Raw genomic sequence first — 27159 nt, forward strand, 5'->3', positions numbered from 1 at the left:
GCTTGGCATGACATTATAGCCAAAAGAGCGGCGGGTTTAAAAGCAGAGCGGTCTAGCCTTTGAAGAGTTGGGATGAGATCCATCTTCTACACACTACTTGGGGACATTCTACAGCATCCTCTCAATACAATCGTTTCTTCTCTCAGTTGTGAAGCCATTGTCCCTCCTGACAACCCCTCCAGGGACCGCCCAAACAGACGAGCAACCGCCCATTATGGCCAGCTCTGTAAACGTCGACACGACCTGGCTGCAGCACCAGCTCCAGGGGCAGAGCGCTCTGGCGGACCTGCTCCTCGAGTTTGATCGCTCAACCATCGCCCTGACCCTCGCGGCCCTGGTGCTGGTGCCTGTTATCGCTAGCCACCTATTTGGCACCAAGACGGACGGAAAGGTGCCCATCATCAACGCGCCGGGGCCCTTTGAGCTCACCATACAGAAGAAGTTCGAGTATGTCACCAAGGGCGTCGAGTATCTGCGCGAGGGCCGGAGGCGCCACCCGGGCAAGCCCTTCAAGCTCCTGACGAACATTGGGCCCGTGACTATCTTTCCTCCGGACCGGGCGGAAGAGATCAAGAACCAGAAGTCGCTGGACTTCCGCAGGGCCATCTCCCACGTATGTCAACCCCGAAAGCAGCCTTCTATCTGCTATTAGTCATGTTATCCCTACCTGTGCGAGCTAGACCCCTGACAAGGCTTCTTATCGGGCGTCTTCTGCCTATAGCTTGTTCCGTTCGCCCCCGCCGCCAACGGGACCACCAATCTAATCGACCGTCAGGACGAGCTCCTTCAGAGGGTCATCATGAAGCACTTGACGAAGCGGCTAAGTAAGTCCCCACGTGCACAACCAGGCCTGACGCTTTTGTTGCGGCCATGAATCTGGAGCCGTGGCCAAGGTTATTAACGTCACGCCTTTCGCGTCCTCTCCCAAGACACCGTCACAGAGCCACTCGCCCTAGAGGTGACGTTTGCGCTTGAGAAGAGCCTCGGCGATAACCCAGGTATGTTTGCCACAATTATGCGGACGATCAACGGGGTGTGAGCTATCGTCGCTGACGGTGGTGGTGCTAGGCTGGACCGAGACCAAGTTATCGCCCGTCGTGACCGATATCGTCGCCCGGCTCTCGTCTCGCGTGTTTCTGGGCGGCGAGACCTGCCGGAACGAGGAGTGGCTGGACGTCACCAAGAACTTTACCTTGATCTTCAACGCAGCCATGCAGAACATGCGGCTGTATCCCCGCTGGGCCAGGCCGCTCGTCTACTACCTCGACCCCGTTTGCAAAAAGGCGCACGCCATCTACAGGCGGGCCGAGGCCATTGTGGAGCCACAGGTCGCGGCGCGGCGGAAAGAGAAGGCTGAGTGCGTGGCAAAGGGGCTGCCCGTGCCAAAGTACAACGACGCCATCGAGTGGGCCGACCTCGAGCACGAGGGCAGCAAGGAGGCCATGAAGCCCACCGACTTCCAGCTCATGTTTGGTTTCGTCGCCATCCACACCACGTCCGACCTCCTGATGCAGACCATGCTGCACCTGGCCGCGAACCCCGACGCCGTCGAGGCGTTGAGGCGGGAGGCGCTCGAGGTCCTGCCGATCGACGGCTGGAGGAAGACGGCGCTCGTGAACCTAAAGCTTCTCGACAGCGCCATCAAGGAGGCCCAGAGGCTCAAGCCCATCCTTTCCGGTGAGGCACCATCCCCTTGAACCCCTCCGCCCTCGCCAGTTGGAGCCCTGCCTGTTGCTAACGACAACCGCTCCGGACACAGCCAACATGATCCGCGAGGCGACCGCGGACATTGCGCTCGAGGACGGCACCAAGCTGTACAAGGGTGAGTACATGGCCGTGGACACGATTCCACTCCGGGACTCCAAAGTCTACGCGAACCCGGACAAGTTCGATGTCTACCGCTTCTACGAGCGGCGCAAGCTGCCCGGCGGCGAGCACAAGGCGCAGCTCGTGTCGCCCAACCCCGAGCATCTAACCTTTGGCTACGGCAAGTACATGTGCCCCGGCCGCTTCTTCGCCGCAAACGAGATCAAGGTGGCCCTCTGCCACCTGCTGCTCAAGTACGACTGGAAGCTCGCCGGAACCACCACCCTTGAGCCCATATACTTTGGCACCGACCCCTTCGTCAACCCCGAGAACAAGCTACTGTACCGTCGCCGCAAGGAGGAAATTGACCTCGACTCGCTGGCCGTCGACAACGTCGAGTGATTGTGCCGGCAGGGGTGATGCAGGGTACGGGGAGGTGGCAGTTGGCCGGTCCGCGCCAATTGCGATGACAAGCTGAATGGTGGTGTATTTTCTGCTGATGCAGAATATACTGTGGCATAGAGGCATGGCAGCGAGGAGAAGTGCTAGGGATGGGGACATGCCGGAGATACGCAAGATTGCTTCAAGTCCCCCTTGAGGGCACACACACGTCCACTGGCCGATGTTGGCCAGTTTCGGAGCTACACATTGTTTTTTCCTCTGTCCTTGGTTTTACCTGTCGAGATTTTCAGTCTCCTCTCCCCTCCATCGCATTTCGATCTGGGCACTTGGCGTACGCACTGTTTGGTTGCTAGAATACTCAGGCGATTGCCATCGAAAACCTTCTCCTCTCTTGCTCTTGAATTAAGCCTTCGTTCCTACCCTTGAGGGGGGGTCGCTGGAGTTGAGGAGTCCAAACCGCCGGAGCTGCCTTATCTCACACTCGGGGCTCGCCAGTGGGAGGTGAAGCTATTGTCAAAAGGAGGACGTGCTGGCGGTATGTCGTTGGAGTTTTGGTTCTAATATCGCGCTCCCGATTGGTGGAGCCAGTTCGTAATGGCGCGGGCTGTCGTTGCTTGCACAGAAAAGACAGCCGGGAAGGGAAAGCGGCGACGAACATATGTCAAGAATTCCCTTCTCATGTCGTCCAATAATTACCAAACCCGGCCATTTGGAGCCGGAGTAGCCGCATATGGACCCCATGCTGTGCGGGCGGCAATGCTGTGGACCCTGGGCTGGCAGCACCCAGCCATGTCCTTGTAATGCACCGCAGCCGTCCGAACCCACGCAAACGTCAAAACTGAAACCGACCCGATTTAGAAGCACGACGTCACGCCTGGCCGGCGACGTGGGTGTCGACTCCAGCTGGGGGCTTTGAATAGACCACCGACTGGGCTACCGCAGATCGACGTCAATGCCCCGGGGCCTGCCAGAAAGCTTGATCCCATGTCGTCCCCATGTCTTGCTGTCAACGCCCCAAAGTCTGTCGTGCCGGCATCCCGAGAAAACAAACCTTGGCGATATAATTAGAAGCAGCACTTGCAAACGGCCTCTAGAGAAAATATCATAAATACATTGACACCAGTATCATCATGCCACTTTCTCTTTCTTCATCTTCATCTCCATCTCCATCTCCATCGCCTTGATCACATCTTCCCATCCTCTCACCGTATCATTCTCTCCTCTTGTATCCATCCACCTCGGACCAGCAAACCACAAAATGCAACCCTCCTCCTCCCTAGTAGTCCAGGCTCTTCTGGCCGCCCTCGTCGTCACCGAGGTGGCCGCCGCGCCCATTACCCAGCGCGAGGTCGGTTACAACGAATCACCAATCGTCGAAAAGCGGAAGAACCCGCTGTACGAAACTGGCGTTGGTGGGAAGCCGGCCCCCAAGCCCTCGATTGTAAATGTCGGCAAGATCAAGCCCGTTGCGCCCATCAGCACCACGCCCAAAAAGCCCATTACTCCGGTTACTAAGGGCAAGCGCGAGGTCGGCCACAACGAATTACCAATCGTCGAGAAGCGGAAGAACCCGATGTACGAGACTGGCGTTGGTGGGAAGCCGGCCCCCAAGCCATCGATTGTAAATGTCGGCAAAATCAAGCCCGTTGCGCCCATCAGCACCACGCCCAAAAAGCCCATTACTCCGGTTAAGGGTAAGGGCAAGCGCGAGGTCGGTCACGACGAGTCACCAATCGTCGAGAAGCGGAAGAACCCGATGTACGAGACTGGCGTTGGTGGGAAGCCGGCCCCCAAGCCCTCGATTGTAAATGTCGGCAAGATCAAGCCCGTTGCGCCCATCAGCACCACGCCCAAGAAGCCCATTACTCCGGTTAAGGGTAAGGGCAAGCGCGAGGAGCACGCTTAGATTTAAGCAAAGCACCTGGTCGCTCACTTGCTGACATCCTTTCCCTCGCGGTATCATTGTTTTTCTGCCTTTCTCGTTTTCTCCCGTGTCCACTAGATACCCCTTTTCTCTTTGTACTCTCACAATCCTGGTATCATTCCCTTTTGCGTTGTTCTTTGCTTCCTCGGCGTCTGGTTTTGTATTTCCTTGGTTCATTGTTTTCTTCATAGCGGCTGCGGAGTTGGCTGGAAGGGTCAGTTATTTCCCCAGGACTCTTTTATTTATCTCACATACCGGAGACTAGATTGGTATGACAGCAAAGACTTGTTGCTTACAGTGCATAGCGTCAGGAGAGTACTAGCCGCATTCTGTATTGTTGAGTGAACGGATAGCATTGTGCGCCCGCTCTCCAGTCTCGACGCCCATGTCCTCGTCACTTTCCGGCCCGTCCCTGCCACGGCCCGTAGAGCTAGGCATATAGTAGTGTAGATGATGCGGATGGTGACCCAGGCAGTCTGCCGGTTTGGCTGGCTTCCCTCTCGCAGAGTGGCGCTTTGCGAGAGTGCATCGACGCTGCCCTGCCCTGCCCTGCCAAATCTACAGTAATTGGACCCTGGACTCGGGGCTGACGGTGTATCACAGCTGGGCCATGCAATCTTGCACATTATTTGTGCTCGCGAAAATCATTTTGTGACGGAATTGAGGGAAGGTGACGACAGCACTGGTCGAGATTGATAAACACAAGTCAACCACGAGCAACTCTAGTGTTGAGCATTTCGATACACGTCTGAGCAATCCCCAACTGAAGCAGGAGAGATTGGGCGACAAGAACGTGAAGCCATCCTCGAGTTAGGGAATGCGGCCCCCGAAGAGAATCACCCAATTCCAACGTGGCAATCTGGGGTAGAAAATCGTATTGCAATCATCGCGAGATATGGGCTTTGGTGTTTTGGTGTATTGGCTGAATTGGTACGGGGCACAGACCTGCACTTGACACATCCCAGTGGCGATTCCAGGCCGCCCAAATTGTGAGGCCCGATGGGAAGGGTTCGTCCGGCCGCAACTGTTGACAGCCATGTTGGCACCAACCAGCCGGTGCTACCGTGGTGTTGGAGGGCATTGGTGGCTTTCTCCAGCATGCAAAAGTCACCTTGTTACTCCCTGGTCAGGCCCGGATTCGCTGGCGGTGAGGGCTCGCAGACTCCACCGCTTACCCAAGCAAGAAAAAACCAGCCCACAATCATCTCCGGTCGGGTGATGTCGGGACAAGGCTGGCAAAAATCCGGGACCGACAACGACCCGATTCCACCCCTTTTCTCACCTCTGACGCATTCCCTGAGCCACAGGCCGTGTCTCACCTCACATCCTGGTGGCATGGACCGGTCAGGCATCGTGTGGCACCGGGCCGTCCGCCCCAGCTGGGCTGTGGGTGGCCGGATGGTGGTCCGTGGCAAGGAGCAGCGACGTGGAGGTGCAATGTGAGGCCGCAAGGCGATTTGGGTTCGTCCAGGGTATAAAAGGCGTCGCTCGCCCTGACTTGCTGGCTTCCTTGGCTCGACTTGTTTCTGCACACGCAGTAGCTGTTGATCTCGTGAATATCTGCTTTCTTACCACATCTGCTTCCGGACCATATCTACTCCCATCCCTTCTTCGCCCCAGATCAGACCCAGCATGCAAGCGCCGTCCAAGCAAATCGTCGATGATTCGGCTCTTGACAAGAGGTGTCGAGGTAGGAAGATGCGCAAAAATCTCATAAAACAATAGAAATGCTAACGCCGCACCACCCAACTCAGCCGCAGTCGACGCCTCCATGAGCTTCTTCACCCTGGACACGGGTAAAGTCGGCACGACGTCCGAGACCAGCCTCCTCTCCATCATTTCCCAGTGGCTGCCCGAGGCCGTCAAAACCTTTGGGCTGAGCGCCGGTTCCTCGGCGGTGCTGCTGCAGCAGTCTGCCGTCGAGGCCATGCTCAACGCCGTCTTCGACCTGGACGTGCGGCCCCTGGTGGTCGCCGACGACGCCCACGCCGCCGAGGCCCTCGCCGCGCTCGAGCCCGAGGCCCGCGCCCGCCTGCTCGCCCAGGCCGTCGCCGGTGTCGTCTCCATCCTGCACCGGCTCGCTCTTGCTGTCGAGTTTCACCAGCAGCAGCAGTCCGGGGAACCCGCCGAGGTCACGCCGGCCGTCCTGGGCCGCGAGCTGCTCCACTTCGCCGACGCACCGGCGCGCAGGAGGGTGCTGGACCGGCTAGATCACTGCGGTGGTGTTTTTGGCGGCGCCTGCCTGATGAAGCGCGACATTGCCGCCGTCATCCTAGCCGCCGTCAGCTGCGGCGACGTCCACTTCCAGCCGCCCACACACACGCCCAGCTTTGACGACTACGCGTCCGACGGCTTCGGCTGGAGCGAGGCCCGGCCTGCGAGCGACATGGGTGTGCCGTTCGGGTTCACCATCATGGCGCTGAACTGAATGGCGCCTGATCCGGTGGCTTCCCCACCCTTTGTTGTTGTTTGTGTGCTTTTGTACGATGTCAGGATGGCAAAATCTCCTATTCTCTGAGCGTGGCGCATGGGTTTTTCGGGGAATAGGTTAGCGTCATGTCTTTTGGGTATTTAGTCGTACATGGATCACTAGATCATAATGCTAGCATGATTTCCCTTCCCAGCACACGACATGGACCATCACCTGGCGCATCATGCCTGTGCAGCTTGCGGCTGAGAGGCTGCTTGTGCGTTCGACTGCACCTGAATGATCTCGCCCTTTTTCTTTTCCAGCTTATCCTGACCATCACTGATCTGCTTCTCTAGCCTCGCACTGGGAGACGGCATCATTAGTGTTTTTCTTGGTGTGATTGAGCAATAGGTAGGGCTACTCACATCTCTTTGGTGATGAACTCTATGCGGCCCTTGACGGTGCTGTCGGCCTCGACCTTCTCCTGCTTCAGCAGGATAGGGCCAGAGAGCTTGTAGATTGCCTCGTCATCTTTGAGCTTTCCGAACTCCTGTGGGTGGGTTAGTTGATGTCTCTGGGAGGTGAGCATGAGTGTTTAGGAAGTGCTCACCTTCTCGACTCCCTTGTTTTCCTGCAGCTGAGCCTCTAGTTTCTGCCTGGCCTGGATGGAGGTGTCGAGCTCTAAAGATGCATGGGTCAGTGTCTCCTATCAATCCGGTCGGGGTATCGAGATCGGGCACGCAAGTGGGGGGCAAAGCCCACGCACCTGTCTGGATCTTCTTGTACTCCTCCGACAGAGCCTGCATCCGCGCCTGGATGTCCGACATTTGAGCAAGCTGGGCTCAAGGGCGAGGAGGAAGTTGTCCCTTTTTCGGCTGTGATGAAAGTAATGGTAGATGCGACGGCAATTATATGGGCTCGGTGGTGGGCAGAAGTTTTTGGTGTTTGCGCAATTGATGGGAGCATGAAGCTCAAGTGGGCTGGAGATGTTTGAGGGGTGCTCTTGGGTACATGCTGATGTTAGTGGATGTTGGGCGACGCCGCCCCTCAGGGAGCGCCAAATCGCGACGAGGTAGCGGGTGAGTGCATTGGCCTACAGGGATGTGTGCCTGACAGCAGCGCTAAAAGGTACATATGATCGGACCCACATCGAGCTGCTGCTCGCCATGCACCTTTATGGAGCTGGCCGTGATGCTTGATCCGCCCAACTGACGTCGCCAGCCATCGTCTCAGATCAAGCTTCCGCCATATAGCAGTCGCCTTGACACCGCCCACGCGACGCATACCGCCGTCTCCAATCCAATCCGCCCGCCCTCTTTGGAGGAAGGTAGGCAGGCTAGGAAATCCCTGGCTGGCCGGGGCAACAAGGCCATAATATGTAAGTTTCCGTCCGTCTCCTTGCTCCCTTGTCAAACCTATTCCCGCCGCTGACCCAGCCCTGGCCCAGGATCGACGCCCCCCTCCGGCTCCGTCGAGCCATCCACGCCGGCGATGCCCTCCTCGTGCAGCGAATCCTCAAGTCCCACCCGCACCTACTGCACAACCCCGACCTGATGCTGCCCAACTCGCCCGGCACCGCGACGGGCAACTCGAACCTGCACCTGGCCGCCCACCTAGGCCACGCCGACATCGCCTCGCTCCTCCTCTCGCTCGGCCACGAGGACCCCGACCCCGCCGTCAACGAGTTGCACCAGACGGCGCTCATGCTCGCCGCCGAGGCCGGCCACACCGAGGTGGTGCACCTGCTGTGCGAGGCAGACGCGGCCGTGATCCTGCGCCGCGACAGCCGCGGCCGCGACGCCATCATGGAGGCCAGCCTGGGCGGTCACGACACGGCGCTGCAGATACTGCTGACGTACGTCCCCGGCGGGGCCGCCGAGGCGGTGCAGAAGGTGGACATGGACGGCAACACGGCGCTGCACCTGGCCAGCAGCGGTGGAAACCTCCTGGTCCTGCGCACCCTGCTGGCCGCCGGCGCCGACGCCGAGCGCCGCAACGCCTGGAACTGGACCGCCCTGTCGTACAGCGCCACGGTCCAGGCCGAGACGTACCTCAAGACGCTGGTGGCCGAGATCGAGCGGCGCCGCGCCGCCAAGAGGGACGCCGATGCTGCCTCCGAGTCGCGCGTCAGCATGGAGAGCAGGAGCAGCGCGCTGCGGGCGCTGGGCGACGATGATGGGACCAACGACTGAACCATGGGCCGAGGGTTGACTTCATGCATCGTCATTGCGGCTAGCCCGCATGCATAGTTCAGAGCATCTACGGAGCCCTAGACTCGGTCGTGCTGGTTCCTAGCCTCATATGTGGCCCTCTGCTTGCCCATCGATGGAGAAATGGTTTGGCTGGGGTGATCTCTGCTTGCGTCCAGCCTCACAGGCTGGGTAACCCTGGGACTAGTCTCAAGCACAGTACAGCCATTTAGGCCGGCAATCAGGGGGCGATGCGCGGATGGTTTTTACGAGCGGAAGGTGAATGTGTTGGCCGCACCTGATCCGACGGTTCTCCGCTCTATCTGGTTCCTGAGGACGATGACGGCGTCAAGCTGCGCCGGGCTGAGTCGGATCGTGACAGGGCAAAAAAACACATTGATCACGTTGTGGCTGCCTGCCAGGCATGACTACAGACGCTTGGCTGTCAACCCTACAGCATGTGCCTCGGCCTCGCTGCCCCGTGGCGCAAGTACATTGAATGCCAGTCCCAAATCCCAAGGAATCGCCTTCTGGGATAATCGTCATCCCCTTGCACATTGCGCAACCAAAACGCGCCACAACCTGCCTACCTACGTGTCTTCTTGAACATCCGGCCTCGCGGTATTACTTTAACGTTTGTTTTCGACCGGCCGGCCGAGCAGATTGACCCGAGGAAATGCTGCCGGGATGGGTTTTGCGCTACCTCGTTGGAGCCTTGCTTTCGTCCCCAGGCGTGACCTGGACCTCGTCACCTTTCTGACGCCCATTCAAAAACCCACTGTCCCACCAACTCCGACCTCTGTGGGTGATAGTCATTTGGTCTCATGGCTGAGTCTGGGGGCCATCTGAGCCTGGTGCCCCGCAAAGCCGTCGTCTCTACTATGTTTCTTCGCATCAGGGGGCGGAAGTCACACTCAGGGGTCCCGCTCGCTGGCGGGTGACATCAGCTTCTGCCTCCCACCCCTTTCCCCCTTTCCCCCTTTTCCTCGCACAAAACGGCTTCTCTCTTCTAAAAATCTATCCCAATTCCTGAACCTATTCACCACTACCAAACCTGCTAGGTCTTTAAAGCTTCTGCTCGTATTCGAGACCCCCCTAGATACCAGTGTCCCCAAGGCCACTTCACAGCCAGAGCGTGAGACACCCTCGCGGGCGTCTCCTCAAGTCCTTCAAGCTGGACCGCACGCGGGTCTGTCGGGCCTCGTCCTCCTCTTCCTCGGCTGCATCTTCCAGCTCTAGCTCTGGCTCCGAGTCTGAGTCTGAGTCTTCTAGCGGACACCAGCACCAGTCCTCCAGCGCAACCGGCCGGCCACCAACCCCAGACCTGACGTTCCCGTACCCAGCAGTCAAGTGCATCATCGGCCAGCATTTCCTGTCCTGCGCCAGTCCGCGCTTCTGGGGCTGGCTCATTGTCTGTGGCTTCTTCGACGCCGACGACAACGAGCTTTGGCATAGCGAGGTCTTTATCGCCCAGGACTGCACACGCGGCTGGAGCCCTGAGACCCGTGAGTACGACGACGGTCCTCTTCCACCCCGCTGGGCTGCTCTCGGTGAGTTGGTCTCCTCAAACCCCCCTGCCCGCCCCTGTTTCTTTCACTTCAAAGGTTTTTTGTTTTTTAATTTTTAATTTTTTTTTTACATCCAAAGTCAATTCCATTCACGCCACTCTTGCTCCATCATTCCCCCCTGGCCCTCGCTCAGGACTCAGTGAATTCACTGCTTCTCGACCTGATTCATTGTTGAACTTGGCTGCTCTTACATATGGATCCATTCGCTACTCCAATCTACTTGCATCTATTTGATCTTTCTTGTCCCTATCCCTACTCTCGATCACCTCTGACCCTCTCACTAGGAACTCTTCCACCTGCAAACGAGGATCTTACTGGCCTCACCATCCGTGGCTACCGTGTCGGCGACCGCACCTACGACATCCTCGACGGCCAACTAATTGACGTCACACGATCTGATCACCACATCGTCGTCCAGCGTCCAGACAGACACGGCTCAACTCCAGTGCGCTCTAGCAACAGCAACGCGAGCAGCGCCTCTGCTTGTCCTCAGCAAGGCCAACCCTCGGACACCGCGCGTGGCCGAAGTGGCGACAGCCGCAGCAGGACTAGCCACTCGTCCTCCCTTCTGTGTCAGCCATTCCGTTCCGCGCCGGGAAGCCTGCCGCGTAACGCGACAAGGCCAAACCAGCCCGCCGTGAACTTCACCGCGCCTCCTCATCTTGTTCCACAACACCCTTACTACTACCCCGGCTACCACACCGCGCACCCGCCCCAGCCCCTGGTGCAACAGCCGCGACCCTCTGTCTACCCAGGCCAGTGGACGCCGGTATTTGACCAGACAACCTGCCGCTGGGTACCCGTTTGGAGGCCGGCTTATTAGCTGGACCATCCGTTAGGGTATTTGCTCCTCTTCACTGCCTCGTCTTCCGTCACTTCTTATCCTATCCTATCATTACCAAGCTCGTCTCGGCTAGCTTCTCACATTCAATCAAATTTATTGGAGCTTCCCCTTGCCATCCCTAACATCCCTGTCAGGTCACCAAGCTCATATCACCATGTCTGGATCTCCCCAGTCACATACCTCTTCCAACCACTCGAGACACAGCTCCCGACACGGGTCCCGGCCCAGCAGCAGGGCGTCTCAGGCGACACGGGCCGGCACAGCAGCCGCGGGCGACAACGCCGAGCAGCAACAACAACAACAACAGGCGGCCGACGAAGCGGCTTCCGCCCTCCCCCTACCACCACAGATCCCCCCGGCCCAGCAGGCAGCCATGGCGTTCAGCGGAACCGGCTTCAACGCCCGCTGGGGCCCGGACATGGGCCTCCCGCCGCAGTTCGCCCCGCGCGGAATGATGGCCGGCTACCCCATGGGCATGTACCCCCAGCAGGCAGCCAGCGCGATGCCCTACACGCTCGCCGGGGCGGGGATGCCGCAGTACGGAGGCGGTGGCTACGGCCGTGGCGTCGGCGGCTTCTACGGCGGCGGCGCGATGCACACGCCCGTCATGACGGCGGGCGGCGGGGTGGTGAACCACGGCCTCGCGGCGCCCATGATGGGCGGGGTGGGCGCGCCCGGCCCGCGACCCCTGATGACGCCGGCGGGGCGGCCGCAGTACCCCTACCCCATCATCAGCGCCGACAACCCGTCGGTCAACATGACCAACTCGACGGGCGGGGTGGGCTGCGAGCCGGGCTACGACTACTTCTTCCCGCCCGAGCACACAAAGATACACTTCCTCAAGACGGGGCCGACGCCCCCCTGGCAGCTCCCACCGGGAACGCACATCGAGTTCACGGCGGCGCACGTGCCTTGCAACATCACCATCGGCGAGCTCATGAAGGGATTCGGGGCCAACAACCCGAATCCGCAGCTCAACGTGGTGACCGAGGCCATCTGCACGGGTAACGGCAACTGGTACCGCGGCATGAGCTTCGTTGGCGAAGTTCCCGGCGACATGGCCAAGACGCTCAAGTCGGTCGGCTGGGACTCGACTCGCAACGGGCTTCCTGGTGGGAGTCCGGTTGTCTACCTGTACATTACCAAGGACTGATGCGGAGAGATGGGGTCGGGTTTCTTTGTTTTCCCTTGGGCATGCGTTTAAAAATCTCCAGTTCTAGGTTTCTCCCTTTTTTTTGCGTTGACCTCTATCAAGGTTTTGGGTTCAAGGAAGGATGGAGTGATGGAGTGATGGATTGTATGTGTAGGTGTGGCATCTTGAAGACGGTCTAGGTCTATCTTGCGATGGAATTGCATACAGGCGTCGGCTTGGAGTTTACTTTCCATTCATTAGAGTTGCTGCTTTCTATTCCCTTCTCCTCAGCATTGATCACTTCGTAGCCGGAAAGTGATAAACAGAGACTTTGCTTTAGTGGTCAGCATTGCCTAGCTAACCCCCAAAAACAGGCCCATCACGGCGGCATTCCATTGACCACGCACAGTCCAATCATGTCGTGCCCACATGACCCGCAGCCTACTGGTGCGACTTTGCCTTCTTGGACTCGTCCATCTGGCGCAGGCGCTCCTCGTCCTCCTTCTGCAGCTGCTCGTCCATGACGGCGCCCCTCGAGGGCTTGTTGCCGTGCTCCCTGGCCGCGGCGGTGGGCGGGACGTCCTGTTGGGAGGCCTTGCGCTCGTCCTCCTCCTTCTCCTCCTTCTTCTCCTTGTTGGCGCGGTCGGCCAGGCTGTACGTGTCGAGCGGGTCCTTGATGTTGTGCGCCGACTGCTGCCCGCCCTCGAGCGGGTTGGGGTGCGCGTCGTCGTGCCGCTTGGGGACGGTCAGTGAGTTGACCGAGTAGGTTGTTATGTTGGGCGAGGAGAGATGTTTACCTGTCCGGCCATTGTTTCTGTGTCGGGTTGGTTCTTTGTAGGATAGGGAACTGGTGCAGATTTGTTTTGGTAGAGAACCGATCTCGAGATTTGTTTCTGGAGGGTTGTTATTGTCTCTCGTGTGCTTTCCGTGCTAGCATCGATCCGACCATGGAAGCACTGCATCGTCATCGACTCCACGAGTCACCTCTGACGTCATCACTTCATCACCCATTCCCAGTGGCCCCCTTCCGGTTGTTGCTTGGACTAATTCCATTCCATTGAGTGAAGTTTAGGTAACCGCCACCTATCGGCCCCAGCCATGGTCCTGCCAAGATCAAAGGCAGCCCTACCCGCAGACCGCAGCACACCCTCTCGCGGCATCTCCCGCCCACGCACATGGCTTCCTCATCACCAGGTCACGGGCAACGAGACGACACCGACGTCCCTCACCAGCGGCGTGTACTCCAGGTCATTGATGGGCACCGCAATTTCCAGCCCCGGCAGCCTCTTAAACAGCGTGCCAAACACGGCCGCCAGCTCCGCCTTGGCCAGGTGCTCGGCCACGCAGCGGTGCGGGCCGAAGCCGAAGCCCAAGGGGTCCCGCCCGCCGCCAGGCCACTTCCTGTGCATGTCAAAGACGTCCGGGTCGGGCCCGAACACGTCGGCGTCGCGGTTGGCTGACTGGTTGGACGCGATGATGCCCTCGCCCGCCCGGATGCGCTGCCCGCCGATCTCGACCTCCTCCTTGGCCACGCGCTTCATGGCCAGCGCCGAGCCCGTGTGGAACCGGCACAGTTCTTCGACAAAGGCCGGCGCCAGCGACGGGTCGGCTTTGAGCTCGGCCAGCTGGCCTGGGTTCTGGAACAGGGTGACGACGCCCTGTGTGTGGACGTGTTAGAGCTTGCCGCATGTGATCTGGAGGGTTCCTGTTAGTACTGCTTACCAGAGCTATCATGCTCACCATGGTGGCATTCCCGGCCACAAGGAGAAGAAAGGCGATCTGCACGGCATCCGACTTCTCAATGTGGCCCGGCTTGAGCTGCTCCGTCGCCAGCTTGCTGATCAGGTCGTCCTTGGGCTCTGCTATCCGCTTGTCCACAAGATCCGCGAGGTAGCCCAGGAGTGTTCTGTGGATCACCCAACTCGTCAGCCCCTCTTGGTGCAGATCAGCCAGACAGGAAAAATACTCACTGGTTCGCGCTCGCCGCCTCCTGCGCCGTGGCGCTGCCGTTGGTCCGGACGGCGTTTTGCGTGGTCAAGAAGGCGAGGTCCTCAAACGGGACACCGAGGAGTGTGTAAATGACCTGCCGAAGTAAAGTCGCGTCAGGCGCTGGACAAGGCACCGCGCAAGAGGTAGGTGTAGACTAACATATGACGGCACGGGCAGGGCAAAGCTCTCAATCAGATCGACAGGCTCCTTGCCTCCCTTGGCCGCCAGCTTGTCGAGCAGGCCATCGACCGTCTTCTGGATATACGGCTGCAGCGTCTTGATGTGCTCCAGGACGAAAAGGGGCTCGACCATGCCTCTCTGCCTCATGTGATCTGGGGCATCCATGTCGACGAAGGTGGCCTTGTTCTTGGCCGCCGCCTTACCGCCGGCGCTCAGCTCTGGGAATCCGGGCCGCGTCCTTTGCTAAGAAACGGCAATGGGTGTCCGTGTCAGCTCTTTGCCTTAGGTGAGCATGGAGAGGGTGAGAAGGATGACAGGTCTGGATCCATACCTTGGACAGGCGCGTGTCGGTCGCGACTTGGCATACATCACGGTACTTGGTGACGAGCCACGCCACGCTACCGTCGTACAGCTTGACCTGGGAGACGGGCGCGGTGGCCCGAAGCTTGGCGTACTCGGCCGGGGGGTCAAGGTTGGAGGCCCGGAGGAAGGGGAAGCTTGGAGGCTCGGAGGCAGTCATTATGGTTGGTCCCGCTGGTGTACAAATGGTGGTATGATGCTACTGATGTTTGAGTTTCTTCGTGAGAGATGAAGCAGATCACACAAAATTAGGGGAGCCTAGGCTGGAGCACATTCACTTTATAGTGCGTCGAGGTAATACAGGTTATCGCCCGATGGTGTATCGGGGGCATCCCGTATAATGGAACCACGCCACATTTATAAGCATCGTTTATGCCCCGAATCAGACGCTATATCGCGATGCTGCCAATTGGTAGTGGAAGCAGAACCCCGAGTCCCCGGAAGCCCGAGTGAGAGGCGGCATTCTCAATGAGCTGGGACGAAAACGCGCCGCCGCGGAGATGCTCTTGTCTCGGCGGCCCAGCCAAGGGAACACTATTTCAGCCGATCGAACCCGCGCCAGCTGTTACGTACTCGTCCGTCTGGGCTCGCTTGCCATGGAGAATCGCATCACGAGGGCAGCGATTAAATTGCCGAAGACGCTGCTCGCTCGCTAACCGCCGAGCCCTGTTCCGCGGCCACGTTCCCGCCAAGGCCAATAACGCTAGAGCCTTTACTCATCAAGACCCCAAATGTCGGTTGGAGGGGTGCATGAGGCGCCTGCAGCCTCCATCGTGGGGTGGATAAACGCCGTTTGCACCCACATGATGCGCTGCCAGCACACACTCATCTAGACTCTTTGCTATAACGCTGTTTCTGGAGGGTGTGTTTCCTCTCGACCGTTCTAGCTGACTGGGCCGTACAATCTATAATCCCATTATGCACAAAATGAAACCGGGAGCATCTACATCCCAAGCTCAAGCAGCGGGCACCGCGCGTTCTCGTGGTTATAGCGGAGCGCAGACACCAGCCCGCAGAGATGCACGACGGACGACGCGACGATCAGGACGTGGAAGATCTGATGCGACGCGCCAAGGATGTCGAACCTGCCGGGCTTCCAGCATTCGGGGAAACGAGACTGCGTGGTAATGCATGTTAGTACGGTATAAAAAGCAAAAAGGCCAACAAGAAACACACAAAACTTACATCGAAATGCCACGCCCCGAGAAGCACCAGCAGCCCCTCGGCGTAGTAGTACGACAGGCCCGTCTGCCGGCCGCCGTCGACGGCGCCGGGAGGAGCCGGGCCTGGAGGAAAAGGAGGAGGAGGGGGAGCAGCGCGGCGCAGGCAGCTGCCGGGACAAGCTGCGTGTAGATGTTGACCGTCTGGTTGTGCGGCTGCCGCCTGCCGCCCAGCGTGCGCAGGCAGGCCGCCCACGAAGTTGGTCCCGGGCCGGTAGCCGGTGCGTATCAGCGGCTGGCTGTACCACGCCGGCACCCGGCTGTTGATGAGGAGGCGGTCGGTCTTGGCGGCGGCGGTTCGGGCGGTGGTGCGCATCTTTCTCCGGGGTGTACGCCTCGGCGAGGGAGTATCATCGTTGTGGGCGCCGTTGCTCGCAGCGGCGCGCACGCGTGGCTGCCGCGTCGCGGTCCCGTCCGCCATCTCTGCCTGCTACACGCTCCTGCGCTGCTGCCTCTTCAGACGGCGATACCTCAGAAAGTTCCACAGGAGCAGCCTGGTGATGATGAGCTCAAAGAACATGATCTAGAACTCTCCTCGAGGAGGGCGCCCCGCGATTCCAACTGGCGACGGGTGTGCTTTTGGATGCGTATTTATTCGGGCCTTTGCGAGATGTCGAGAGGAGCGAGACAGAAGAAGAGAACAGCCCGTCCTGCTCAAAAGAAATTCCGAAGCCAAGTCGTCGGCCTAGAGACTATCAGCAGTAGCAAAAAGTGCTGGTGCGCTCCGTCCAAGATGAGCGCCGCACCATCTGAGCTCGGGCTCGTGCGTTGGCTCGGGGGCTTCACATGGCCGCGCCGTCTAGTCCAAGCTGCTGCAGATGGCGTCCAGTGCACTCGCTCCAGCCAGACAGCAACACGGCACATCGGCAGCCCACACACCAGAGCAACATGACCAGAAGATCAATTTCCCTACGTAGCATCGCCAAAGGAAGACAGGGCCCTATTGCTGCGGAATCTCTCCATTCTGTCTACCGAAGGAAAAAGCCGTTCCAAGAACAAAGCAAGCCCAGATGATTTTGACGCCAAAGCCCCCATATCCCATTTTCCCTGATCATGTCATGCACATGCCAATTGAGTTGGCGGCTCCGCAAGGTTGTTCAACCCACCCTTTAGGAGGTCTTAGCACCTTGTTGGGTGGGAGTGATCTTCTTGCCGTCCTTGTTGTACCGGACACGAGGGGGCGGGGCACGGTTGCGGCGACCCACGCGCGAGCGGACACTAGAGATTATCATGTTAGCACAGGTGTTCTCGGGACGCTGGTGGCTCGTTCTCGGATGGAAGGCCGAGAACGAGTGCCGAAGCACATAATGTCGGGTCAGACGGCCCTCTCTCCGAGCAAGCAGGAGAGAGCCCAGAGACCGCAACGGTCATCCGACACCGACATCGACGCTGCCTGTAGAACGAGCGTGTGTGTGCGACAGCAGGGGAGGGGAGGGTGGAAGTTCGCCAAGGTTCATCTCTAGCCCTGCATCCAGTGTGCCCCAGCGACCTGCCGAAGCAGAAGCCGCCAGAGCACCACTAGAGCAGTTGTCCCTCCCGTAGTGGACAAACACGTACCGAACGATCTTGCCGTGGATGGCACAAGAAACGCAGTACTGCAGCTTGAGGTACATCTTGGGAACGGTGTACTCGGTGAAGACCGAGGCGTCCGAGATATCACCTGGAGAAGAAGCCAGAGGTCAGCGGTTGTCTGGGACACGCAGAGGCAGCGCAGAGGAATTGTAGAGCCAGAGCCGGCCAGCGAGCGCCCGCCAGAAGAAGTCTCCTTCTCGCGCGTACTGGAATTCGGCAGAAAGACGTACGAATAGCAGCAGACTCGACCATGTTGCGGATGGTGAAGCGCTTGATCGCCTTGTCCTTGGGCGTGCATCGGCTGCAGTTGGAGCAGCGAATGGGCTTGACGTGGCCGCGGCCCTTCTTGTTGCGGCCACTAGAAAGGAGACGTCGGGGTTAGTAAGAACATCGTCGCGCGCTGCGCTGGGTGTCGTCGCAGAGGCAGAGGGCACACTGACTTGTTCTTTCTCTTCTTAGGCATTTTGGCGGTTGGTGATGGACTGCTATCACTTGACGGAGTTGGAGAGGTCCAAGATTCCAAGTGGACGACAAGCCCAAGGAATTTCAATTAGTGCTTGCTGCACGAGAGCTGAAGTGTGCTGCCCCGCTGCGGTGGTCCCTGACATAATCACAGTAGCGGACCAATTGCAGCTTGCGGCGGCCCCAGTCCAATTCCAGGGCAGGTGCTAATAGAAACCCTACCCGCACACGTGATGCTCAGCCGACCCGCCCAGCAGAGGGCTCCCAGTCAAAGTTCAATTCACAGCCCGCATCTGCGAAAAGCTCTCCCACTCCTTCTCTCGACAACGAACAACACCTTTCAGATTGCCCAGGACGGGAATAGAGATATTCTCTAGGTATGTCTGAATGATGTTTTTCGCTGCTGCTGGACGCTCTCCTTCCTTTTCCCCCCGCGCGCTCTGATTTCCCTGCATCCTTTCTTCGAGATACCTGGCGACTGGGCGCGCAGCAATTTGCGGCTGCGTTCCCATCACCACATTTTGCCATTTTTCCCTCTTACCTTGTTTTCCCTGGTGCGTACCGGATGCGCACTGCGCCCACCTCGAGCCGCCGCACACTCGTTCCCCGCGCGACGTCCAGCAGCAGCGCCGCGTCCCTTTGTCCCATTCTCGCATCCTAACGTGGCCCGTTCCAAAGCAGGCAATCATGCAGATCTTCGTCAAGACCCTCACGGGCAAGACTATCACCCTTGAGGTGGAGTCGAGCGACACGATCGACAATGTCAAGTCCAAGATCCAAGACAAGGAGGGCATCCCCCCTGACCAGCAGCGCCTGATCTTTGCCGGCAAGCAGCTGGAGGATGGCCGGACCCTTTCCGACTACAACATCCAGAAGGAGAGTACGCTTCACCTGGTGCTGCGCCTGCGTGGCGGTGGCAAGAAGCGCAAGAAGAAGGTCTACACCACTCCCAAGAAGATCAAGCACAAGCGCAAGAAGACCAAGCTGGCCGTCCTGAAGTACTACAAGGTCGACGGCGACGGCAAGATTGAGCGCCTCCGTCGCGAGTGCCCCAACGAGACCGTGAGTTTCCCCTGCCCTGCCTTGACCTCATTTTACCCGTCTGCGCAACGGCCTGCTGACATACGCCTCACTTCCACAGTGCGGTGCCGGTATCTTCATGGCCGCCATGCAGGACCGCCAGTACTGCGGCCGTTGCCACCTGACCTACGTCTTCGACAAGAAGGACTAAGCTGCTCTTGGTTGCGACGGGATGACGAACTTTTCTTTTGGGGGAAAAAATGGGATGGCACGGAAACCACTGGGACGGGACATGACATACCCGGACCCTTTACCAAGGCGTTGATGTAGCATATGCTCGTTTTTTTTTCTTTACGGCTCTGACTGGCAATCAATGGACTGGGAACTTGATGATACCACGACTTCGAACAACTGACCCGTTCTTTGCCGTCATGGTGACGTTGCATTTGTCGCCTTTGCCCTGTGTGACATGGCCCTGTCGTTGCTGGACGCATGTGCCTGGGCATGCTGGGATGCATGTGCCTGAGAATAGGCATGGATTGCCTTGGTAGTTTTCCCGGTACCAAACTGGAGATTGTCGTGATGTCGGTGCCGTGTGGCCTTCCGTATGGGTGGCCGGGACATATCAAAGAGGGCACCGGGGGAGGGCACCGGGGGAGGGCAGTGGGCGGGCGGCTGATACAGGTCCCCAGGGAGGGTGACATCGACGGCTCACGAGCCAAACACAGGGCCGGCTCCAACGCAGCGAAAGTGGGCGGGCATGCAACTTTGTGACCTGGCCCCGGCGCACGCCACGCCGATATTTGCGCCCATTAACGGCCCCCGAGCAGGCTTCTCGGCCGCATCTCATGTGCTGGTGTGGTAGGCAGATCCCGATGCTATGGTTTCGCACGCGGAGACGGCGACTGCGCCGACCTGGAAATCCAGACATCATTCAACATGAACCCCTGCCCAGATCCAGATCCCTGGCACGCGCTGCCCAGGCTGTTGCTGCGGTTGGGGTGGGCCGCTGACGACGACGCTCCAAGCGTCTCGCCACAACCAGCACTCGGTTCAAGCCACAAACGACGGCGTGTTCAGCATCTTGGCTCCTCCACTCTGCTGTGACGACCCTGCAAACCTGTTGGCCTGTTTGTGTTTTTTTTTCTGTCCATCCATGTCCTGCGCTCAGGTAGCTTCGCTGGCGTCAACACGGCCAATCAACCATCAGACCCAAGTAGCGACCAGGCTGCGTGTGATGGAGCGACTTGTCCAGCCGGCATTCGACACCAGAAATCGGGAGAGCACCAGCAGCCCGGCACATCACACATCGCGTCCTTGTGCTGCCCCTGCATGAGTACTTGCGTCACGCTTCCTGCGCGACTTGGCATGCGCGAGAGACGCTGAGAAGCAACGAGACACACTAGAGGCGTGGCCACACCTGTCTTGCATTGCCTTAACGGTAGCTGGCGGGCCGGTCTGCCACGGTCCTGTGCTCCGCTCCCCAGGAGGACCCTCCAGTGGTTACTTCTTCGAGTCCCAAAAAAAAAACACGGCTATTTAAAGAGCGCTTGAGTGCCGTTTTCGAGACTTGTTCTCGTCTCCTTCCATCATGCCTTCTGTGCAGGGAAGCGTCATATTTGCCACTTCCATCGCCCTCTTCTTTGGCCTCATATTCACCATCTCATCAACCCTCCTCGGCATCGCCCCCCTAGGATCCAACAGCACCCTCTCCACAACCCCGCAAACGACGCCGCTGGGCCACAGCAACAACACCGGCGCCATGCCTGAGGGCTACCGCTCCGTCGCCTACTTCGTCAACTGGGCCATCTACGGCCGCAAGCACTTCCCGCAGAACCTGATAGCCCAGAACCTGACGCACGTACTCTATGCCTTTGCCAACATCCGACCCGACTCGGGCGAGGTGTACCTGACGGACCTGTGGGCCGACAAGGACATCCACTTCGAGGGCGACTCTTGGAACGACGAGGGCAACAACCTGTACGGCTGCCTCAAACAGCTGAACTTGCTCAAGAAGTACAACCCCAACCTCAAGGTGCTCATCTCCATCGGCGGCTGGACCTACTCGTCCAACTTCCGCCGGCCCGCCTCAACTCCGGATGGCCGTGCCAACTTTGCCCGCACTGCCGTCAACCTGGTCAAGCAGTACGGCTTCGATGGCATCGACATCGACTGGGAGTACCCCCAGAACGCCGAGGAGGCCGCGAACCTCGTTGCCCTCTTGCAGGCCTGCCGCCACGAGCTCGACGCCTACAGCAGCACCCTCAGCAGCCAATACCACTTTGAGCTGACGGTTGCTAGCCCGGCGGGCGCGTCCAACTATAACAACATGGATCTCCCCGGCATGGACCGGCTGCTCGACTTCTGGAACCTGATGGCGTACGATTACGCCGGCTCGTGGGATTCGACGGCCGGCCACCAGGCCAACCTGTTCCCGAGCTACTCCAACCCGGGCTCGACGCCCTTCAGCACGGCCGCAGCCATAGACGCCTACGTGGCGCGGGGCATCCACCCCAGCAAGATCGTTATGGGTATGCCGCTGTACGGACGCGCGTTCGAAAACACGGACGGGCCCGGGGCCCCCTTTAGCGGCATCGGGCAGGGCACGTGGGAGGCCGGAGTGTACGACTTCAAGGCGCTGCCGCAGGCGGGGGCCGAGGAGCGCGAGGACGGTGAGTCGGGCGCCACGTACAGCTACGACGCGGGCCGGCGGGTCATGGTGTCGTACGACACGGTCGGGCTGGCCAGGCGCAAGGCCGAGTTCATCCGGCAGCGGGGCCTGGGCGGCGGCATGTGGTGGGAGAGCAGCGCCGACAAGGAGGGGGCCGAGAGCCTGATTGGCAACGTCGTGGGGGTGTTTGGTGGGCCGGGCGGGCTCCAGCGGCGTAACAACGTGAGGGAGTTCCCCCAGACCGAGTTCAAGAACCTGCGCGAGGGCTTCCCGGGCCAGTAGAGTTGTTTGTCACGGTGTGTTCGTGTCTGTTTTGTTTGTATTGAATACCTAGATAGATCTTTAGCATGCAGCGATACACTCAGGCGAGGCTAAGTCCTCGCTGCTTATCATTTGCTTCCATATTCAGCGTCACCAGACAGTCACGCCCAGCGCAACGCGGAGAAAGGAGTGTGCCGCGGCCAGGGGACAAAAGCGGCGACAAGCGGCAAAACTTGGTCACCTGACCCACCCCACTGCAGCCGGTCCGTGCTCCAAGCTTAAGCTTCGGATGCATTGAGGCAGGGGAAAAGAAAAAAAATTCATTGCAGCGGATCGCGGATGGGAAAAAAAAACCAGCTGAAGGATTCGTGATTTTGACAGACGGCCGCTACACCAAAGGCCGCAACGAACACGACAGGGGCACCACTACACCAATACGGCGACTGGTATACGGCACAATGGCACAAATCAATTTCCTCCTGCACGAGACCCCCGCGGGGTACGCCATCTTCGAGGTGGTGCACCAGGCCGACAGCGTTGGCCTCCGCCTCAAGGAGGTGCAGGACTCGATGGCCGATCTGTCCAAGTTCGGCAAGATGGTGAAGCTGGCGAATTGGTCGCCGTGGCCGTAAGTGAAGCTCGACGCCGGTCTCCCTAGGCCGTGGCAGCCACCGGGACGGCAATTCCGTCTATCCTGGCCGGGTGAGCGCGATCTGTCTTGTCGCAGCCCGCGTCCGCCCTCTCTGCCTGCCCCGTGCTCCTTTTGCAATGCGCCCCAGCTGACCCGTGCCCCGAACCCCTCGCCCACCCCCAATAGTGAGTTCCACGAGGGTCTGCAAAACATGAACGAGATCTCCGAGGGCCTGGTCACCGACTTCCTCAAGAACGCGCTCGAGCTCACGCTCCCCAAGACGAGCGGCAAGAAGACCAAGGTCGTGCTAGGCGTGGCCGACAAGAAGCTGGCGAGCGAGATTAGCGCCCTCTTCCCCGGCGTTGAGTGCGAGACCATGGACACGTCCGAGGTGGTGGCCGACTTGCTGAGGGGCATCCGCATGCACGCCGAGAAGCTGCTCAAGTCCCTGCACGAGGGTGACATCCTGCGCGGCAGCCTCGGTCTCGGCCACGCCTACTCGCGCAACAAGGTCAAGTTCAACGTGCACCGCAACGACAACCACATCATCCAGCAGATCGCCACCCTCGACGCCCTCGACAAGGGCATCAATGCCGGCTGCATGCGCGTGCGCGAGTGGTACGGCTGGCACTTCCCCGAGCTCATCAAGATCGTCTCGGACAACGTCACGTACGCCAAGCTGGTTCTCGCCATCGGCGACAAGAAGTCGCTCGATGACAGCAAGCTGCACGACCTGGCCCTGATCCTCAGCGAGGATGGCGAGAAGGCGCAGGCGATCCTCGACGCTGCCAAGATCTCCATGGGTCAGGACATCTCGGCCCCCGACGTCGAGATGGTCAAGTCGTTCGCCACCAGCGTCACCAACATGGCCGCCTACAGGAAAGTGCTGTCCGAGTCGCTCGAGAACAAGATGGGCATCGTTGCCCCCAACCTGCAGGTCATCCTGGGCACCCCCGTGGCCGCCCGCCTCATCTCTCACGCCGGCTCGCTCACCAACCTGTCCAAGTACCCGGCCTCGACGCTGCAGATCCTGGGTGCGGAGAAGGCCCTCTTCCGGGCGTTGAAGACCAAGGGAAACACGCCCAAGTACGGCCTGATCTACCAGAGCACGTTCATCGGCCGCGCCGCGCCGCGCCAAAAGGGCCGCATCTCGCGCTTCCTGGCCAACAAGTGCAGCATCGCGAGCAGGATCGACAACTTCTCGGAGAACCCGAGCGCGCGGTTCGGCGAGGCGCTGCGCCAGCAGCTCGAGGAGAGGCTCGAGTTCTACAACTCGGGCAAGAAGCCATCCAAGAACAGCGAGGCCATGAAGTCGGCCATGGACCTGATCCTGGCCGACGGCGGCAACATGGACGTGGACACGGAGATGCTGGACCCCAACACGGCCTCGCACGTGGCAGCGGCGGCCGGGGCTGCGCCCAAGGACAAGAAGTCCAAGAAGGAAAAGAAGTCCAAGGACGAGGACGGCAGCAAGAAGGACAAGAAGGACAAGAAGCGCAAGTCGCTAGACCCGGACGCGATGGAGGTGGACGGAGACAAGAAGAAGAAAAAGAAGAGAAAGTCGGAGGTTGCCGCATAGGAGCCGTCCCCCGACGACGACGTCTTGGCTTCGGTTGTTTCCTTTCTCGCATTTGCAAACTCTATCGATTCGCGTCCGCGGCCTGTGCGTTTCCCTTGATTCATATCCCGGAGTTCTTGTGGGCTGGTTCATTTGTAAGGGTCTCTCGGTGTTAAGGGCTTTTTCTTTCTCACTCCAAAACATGTACATCATACCCATCACATTTACAGACAGATGGAATGAACAAAAATCTACCGCCTGGACGTTGCCGTTATTTATGCTCGCGTGTGGGCAACACTTCTTCCCTCTTCGCTTTCTTGACAAAGAACAGAATGCCATCCATACTCCAATGCTGAGATCTGTGCTTGGGTTTATTATAGGTGTAACTTGTTGTAAACCGACCTCTTTCGTGATATTTCTTTTCTTTTCTTTTTGCTTTCGACGGCTTGTCAAGAAATGGGAACAACCAAAGCGTCAAGAACAGAAAGTCTAGCAAAAGAAACAAGGGGAGGAGAAAACAACAACACAAGCACACGCACACACACACACACACACACTCCCACACACACACGCACACAGCCATGCTAAGCCCCCTCGCTTCCAAACTCGGCGGTCCACTCCGAATTCCTGCTCAGGTCCTCGCCCGAGACGGTTGGCCTGCTCGAGGCCAGGGACCTCTCAAAGTCGCGCACGTCGAGCGAGGGCTCCTGCAGCTCGTCCGACTCGACCTGCTCCCACGTCATCTCCTGCGCCGCCTTGTCGCCGGGCGAGCACGGCGTCCACTTTTCCATGTCGACGTATTGTTCGCTGTCGTCCTTTTTGACTTTGCAGGGGACCTGTGAAGGGGGTTAGCTCGGGGAACGACGGGGAGGCAGCAGCACGAGGTGACGACAGGGCAGCTTACCTTCTTGAAATGTGTTGCTTGCTGGATCTTGCGGATGGGCTGCATGAGGGCGTCCTGGACCACGATGGCTATGTCGCTACCCGAGAAGCCCTCCGACTTGAGCGCCAGCTTCCTGTAGTCCTCCGACGACAGCTCCGTCGGGGTCTCGCCGACCGAGATCCTGAACATGTCGGCCCGGGCTGCCACGTCGGGTAGGCTGATGTGGACGCGCTTCTGGAAGCGGCGGCGGATGGCCGAGTCGAGCTGCCAGGGGATGTTTGTGGCGCCCAGCACGAGCACGCCCTCACTGTCCTTGCCGACACCGTCCATCTGCACCAGCATCTCCGTCTTGATGCGCCGGCTAGCCTCGGATTCTCCCTCACCACGGGGGCCGCACAGCGCGTCCACTTCGTCGATAAAGATTATGGACGGCTTGTTCTCGCGCGCCATGGCGAAAAGCTGCTTGACTAGCCTGGTTTTGGTTGTGAGCTCCTGGAGTGTTGTCGCAGCGCCAAGACTGGGAAGGAAATAAATAAATAAAAAAAGAAGAGAGAAAACCTACCTCTCACTCTCTCCCATCCACTTGCTCACTAGATCTGAACTGCTGACGCTGAAAAATGTGCTCTTGGCCTCCGTCGCCAGCGCCTTAGCCAGGTAACTCTTACCCGTGCCCGGCGGGCCGTACAGCAAGATCCCCTTCCACGGCTTCCGCGCGCCCTTGAAAAGGTGGGGGAACTTGATGGGCAGCAGCACGGCCTCCTTGAGCGCGGCCTTTGCGGCCTCAAGTCCGGCCACCTGCTCCCACTTGACGTCGGGGCGGTCCTGCAGGATGGCGCCGGCGAGGGCGCTGCGCAGCTTCTTAGAGTCGTCGTCGAGCTTGGGGGCCCCTCCCTCGCCGTCGTCGGCCTTGCCGTCGGCGGTGCCTCCCGTGCTGGAGCCGTTGGCGCCCATGAGGCCGGGCTTCTTGCGCTTGCCCTCGGCGTCGGCCAGGTAGCCCTTGAGCTCCTCGGCGCGGTCCATGTACTCGCCGATGCGGGCGCGCAGGATCTCCTTGATCTTGGGCGACTTCTCCCACTTGATGGCCTTCATGAAAAGCTCGAACGCGTCCATGTACAGGTCGTAGGCGGTCTGGTACTGGGCCGCGCGCGCGACGCCGTCGAGCTTGGCGGCCGCCTTGTCGGCCTCGACGGCCTTGCCGACCGTTTGTATCGCCTTCTCGCGGAAGTTGGTCGGCTCAGACATGGCGGCGACTGGTGGTGTCTGCGGCGGTGGGAGGGGGAGGGTGCGGAGGCCGAGGCCGAGAGTCCGATGTCGCGCTGCTGCTGCTGCTGCTGGCGAGGATCGTCCTCATTGGGCGGGCAGTTGGGTGTGTATGTGTTGCCCGCGGCTACCAACGCCCCTGGAGGCAAGACGGAGAGGAGGGGAGGGAGTTGCTGCACCGGTCGTCGGGACGGTGTGGTCGGCGGCTTCCCACGTCGGGGACGGCGCAGACAAGAGCGCAACGCAACCCGCCTCGACCTTGGGAGCGGGGCCACACGACGACAAGGGGGCCCGTGGTCTCTGTCAGGTTGCTGTGTCTTGTCTTGGCTGGCTAGACTCGACGGTCTGTCTGGTGGGGGTGTGCGGATGTGACTCCGTGTTGTGGCAGGCAGGTGTGGCTTGTTTAGGCTGGCGGCAAAGGCCTCGCTGGATTTGGACGTCTGAACTGTGAGCGGCATCGAGCCCGCTTTGCTGTGATGGCTGCTCCTACTCAATCTCTTGGCTCTGGCGCCCGCCGCAACCCCGCTAAAGCGCTAAGCCGAGTCTGGTGGGTCACGTGGTCTCGCGACACTGGCGTGTTGCTGACGCGACACCTTTTTGGCTCGACTCCAACTCACAACGTGTGCCCAAAGACTTGGGCCCAATCGTCCGTTTCCAGCATGTCTGATGACGTCAACCACCACTTCGGTCCGGGGTTTGGCCTCGAGCGACGCCTTTTGCTTCTGGGTTCAAACCGTTGGGGCGTTTTGGAGCCATGATTTTGATAGATGACTTCGTATCGGGTACCGCTCGATGGGCGTCCCAACCCTTTTCCGTT

General features: G+C 59.4%; 14 protein-coding genes across 14 annotated transcripts; 8 read left to right on the plus strand and 6 right to left on the minus strand.

Moving 5' to 3' along the window:
• Window positions 1–96: 96 nt before the first annotated feature.
• GGTG_02503 (hypothetical protein) lies at window positions 97–2665 on the plus strand. The gene is made up of 5 exons (XM_009220275.1): window positions 97–613; window positions 722–824; window positions 930–998; window positions 1069–1677; window positions 1760–2665. The coding sequence occupies exons 1-5, from the start codon at window positions 215–217 to the stop codon at window positions 2206–2208; spliced, it is 1629 nt and encodes a 542-aa protein (XP_009218539.1). The 5' UTR covers window positions 97–214; the 3' UTR covers window positions 2209–2665.
• A 532-nt stretch (window positions 2666–3197) lies between these two features.
• On the plus strand, window positions 3198–4287 carry GGTG_02504 (hypothetical protein). Its single transcript, XM_009220276.1, has one exon. The coding sequence runs from the start codon at window positions 3467–3469 to the stop codon at window positions 4112–4114; it is 648 nt and encodes a 215-aa protein (XP_009218540.1). The 5' UTR covers window positions 3198–3466; the 3' UTR covers window positions 4115–4287.
• Window positions 4288–5623: 1336 nt separating this feature from the next.
• Window positions 5624–6760, plus strand: GGTG_02505 (hypothetical protein). Its single transcript, XM_009220277.1, has 2 exons — window positions 5624–5822; window positions 5887–6760. Exons 1-2 carry the CDS (start codon window positions 5765–5767, stop codon window positions 6558–6560), a joined length of 732 nt encoding a protein of 243 aa, XP_009218541.1. The 5' UTR covers window positions 5624–5764; the 3' UTR covers window positions 6561–6760.
• Window positions 6616–7560, minus strand: GGTG_02506 (hypothetical protein). The gene is made up of 4 exons (XM_009220278.1): window positions 7309–7560; window positions 7153–7223; window positions 6968–7092; window positions 6616–6905 (listed from the first exon to the last, which is right to left on the minus strand). The coding sequence occupies exons 1-4, from the start codon at window positions 7367–7369 to the stop codon at window positions 6785–6787; spliced, it is 378 nt and encodes a 125-aa protein (XP_009218542.1). The 5' UTR covers window positions 7370–7560; the 3' UTR covers window positions 6616–6784.
• Window positions 7561–7569: 9 nt separating this feature from the next.
• GGTG_02507 (hypothetical protein) lies at window positions 7570–8734 on the plus strand (the record flags this gene model as incomplete). The annotated part of the gene is made up of 2 exons (XM_009220279.1): window positions 7570–7621; window positions 7926–8734. The coding sequence occupies 2 exons, from the start codon at window positions 7570–7572 to the stop codon at window positions 8732–8734; spliced, it is 861 nt and encodes a 286-aa protein (XP_009218543.1).
• A 2563-nt stretch (window positions 8735–11297) lies between these two features.
• On the plus strand, window positions 11298–12296 carry GGTG_02508 (hypothetical protein; the record flags this gene model as incomplete). The annotated part of the gene is made up of 1 exon (XM_009220280.1): window positions 11298–12296. The coding sequence occupies one exon, from the start codon at window positions 11298–11300 to the stop codon at window positions 12294–12296; it is 999 nt and encodes a 332-aa protein (XP_009218544.1).
• Window positions 12297–12313: 17 nt separating this feature from the next.
• GGTG_02509 (hypothetical protein) lies at window positions 12314–13316 on the minus strand. Its single transcript, XM_009220281.1, has 2 exons — window positions 13073–13316; window positions 12314–13010 (listed from the first exon to the last, which is right to left on the minus strand). The coding sequence occupies exons 1-2, from the start codon at window positions 13241–13243 to the stop codon at window positions 12717–12719; spliced, it is 465 nt and encodes a 154-aa protein (XP_009218545.1). The 5' UTR covers window positions 13244–13316; the 3' UTR covers window positions 12314–12716.
• A 146-nt stretch (window positions 13317–13462) lies between these two features.
• Window positions 13463–14964, minus strand: GGTG_02510 (hypothetical protein; the record flags this gene model as incomplete). The annotated part of the gene is made up of 5 exons (XM_009220282.1): window positions 13463–13933; window positions 13998–14181; window positions 14246–14358; window positions 14424–14687; window positions 14776–14964. The coding sequence occupies 5 exons, from the start codon at window positions 14962–14964 to the stop codon at window positions 13463–13465; spliced, it is 1221 nt and encodes a 406-aa protein (XP_009218546.1).
• Window positions 14965–15747: 783 nt separating this feature from the next.
• GGTG_02511 (hypothetical protein) lies at window positions 15748–16445 on the minus strand (the record flags this gene model as incomplete). The annotated part of the gene is made up of 2 exons (XM_009220283.1): window positions 15748–15921; window positions 15990–16445. The coding sequence occupies 2 exons, from the start codon at window positions 16443–16445 to the stop codon at window positions 15748–15750; spliced, it is 630 nt and encodes a 209-aa protein (XP_009218547.1).
• Window positions 16446–17133: 688 nt separating this feature from the next.
• Window positions 17134–18059, minus strand: GGTG_02512 (40S ribosomal protein S26E; the record flags this gene model as incomplete). The annotated part of the gene is made up of 4 exons (XM_009220284.1): window positions 17134–17242; window positions 17582–17684; window positions 17827–17954; window positions 18037–18059. 4 exons carry the CDS (start codon window positions 18057–18059, stop codon window positions 17134–17136), a joined length of 363 nt encoding a protein of 120 aa, XP_009218548.1.
• Window positions 18060–18311: 252 nt separating this feature from the next.
• GGTG_02513 (ubiquitin-40S ribosomal protein S27a) lies at window positions 18312–19554 on the plus strand. The gene is made up of 3 exons (XM_009220285.1): window positions 18312–18435; window positions 18740–19120; window positions 19200–19554. The coding sequence occupies exons 2-3, from the start codon at window positions 18746–18748 to the stop codon at window positions 19287–19289; spliced, it is 465 nt and encodes a 154-aa protein (XP_009218549.1). The 5' UTR covers window positions 18312–18435; window positions 18740–18745; the 3' UTR covers window positions 19290–19554.
• Window positions 19555–19929: 375 nt separating this feature from the next.
• GGTG_02514 (endochitinase 1) lies at window positions 19930–22211 on the plus strand. Its single transcript, XM_009220286.1, has one exon. It carries the CDS (start codon window positions 20670–20672, stop codon window positions 22029–22031), a length of 1362 nt encoding a protein of 453 aa, XP_009218550.1. The 5' UTR covers window positions 19930–20669; the 3' UTR covers window positions 22032–22211.
• A 120-nt stretch (window positions 22212–22331) lies between these two features.
• On the plus strand, window positions 22332–24611 carry GGTG_02515 (hypothetical protein). The gene is made up of 2 exons (XM_009220287.1): window positions 22332–22638; window positions 22828–24611. Exons 1-2 carry the CDS (start codon window positions 22469–22471, stop codon window positions 24218–24220), a joined length of 1563 nt encoding a protein of 520 aa, XP_009218551.1. The 5' UTR covers window positions 22332–22468; the 3' UTR covers window positions 24221–24611.
• GGTG_02516 (vacuolar protein sorting-associated protein 4) lies at window positions 24347–26828 on the minus strand. Its single transcript, XM_009220288.1, has 3 exons — window positions 25645–26828; window positions 25104–25554; window positions 24347–25035 (listed from the first exon to the last, which is right to left on the minus strand). Exons 1-3 carry the CDS (start codon window positions 26322–26324, stop codon window positions 24784–24786), a joined length of 1383 nt encoding a protein of 460 aa, XP_009218552.1. The 5' UTR covers window positions 26325–26828; the 3' UTR covers window positions 24347–24783.
• Window positions 26829–27159: the final 331 nt, after the last annotated feature.

The sequence above is a fragment of the Gaeumannomyces tritici genome (assembly GCF_000145635.1).
Source record: "Gaeumannomyces tritici R3-111a-1 unplaced genomic scaffold supercont2.1, whole genome shotgun sequence".
NCBI lineage: Eukaryota > Fungi > Ascomycota > Sordariomycetes > Magnaporthales > Magnaporthaceae > Gaeumannomyces > Gaeumannomyces tritici.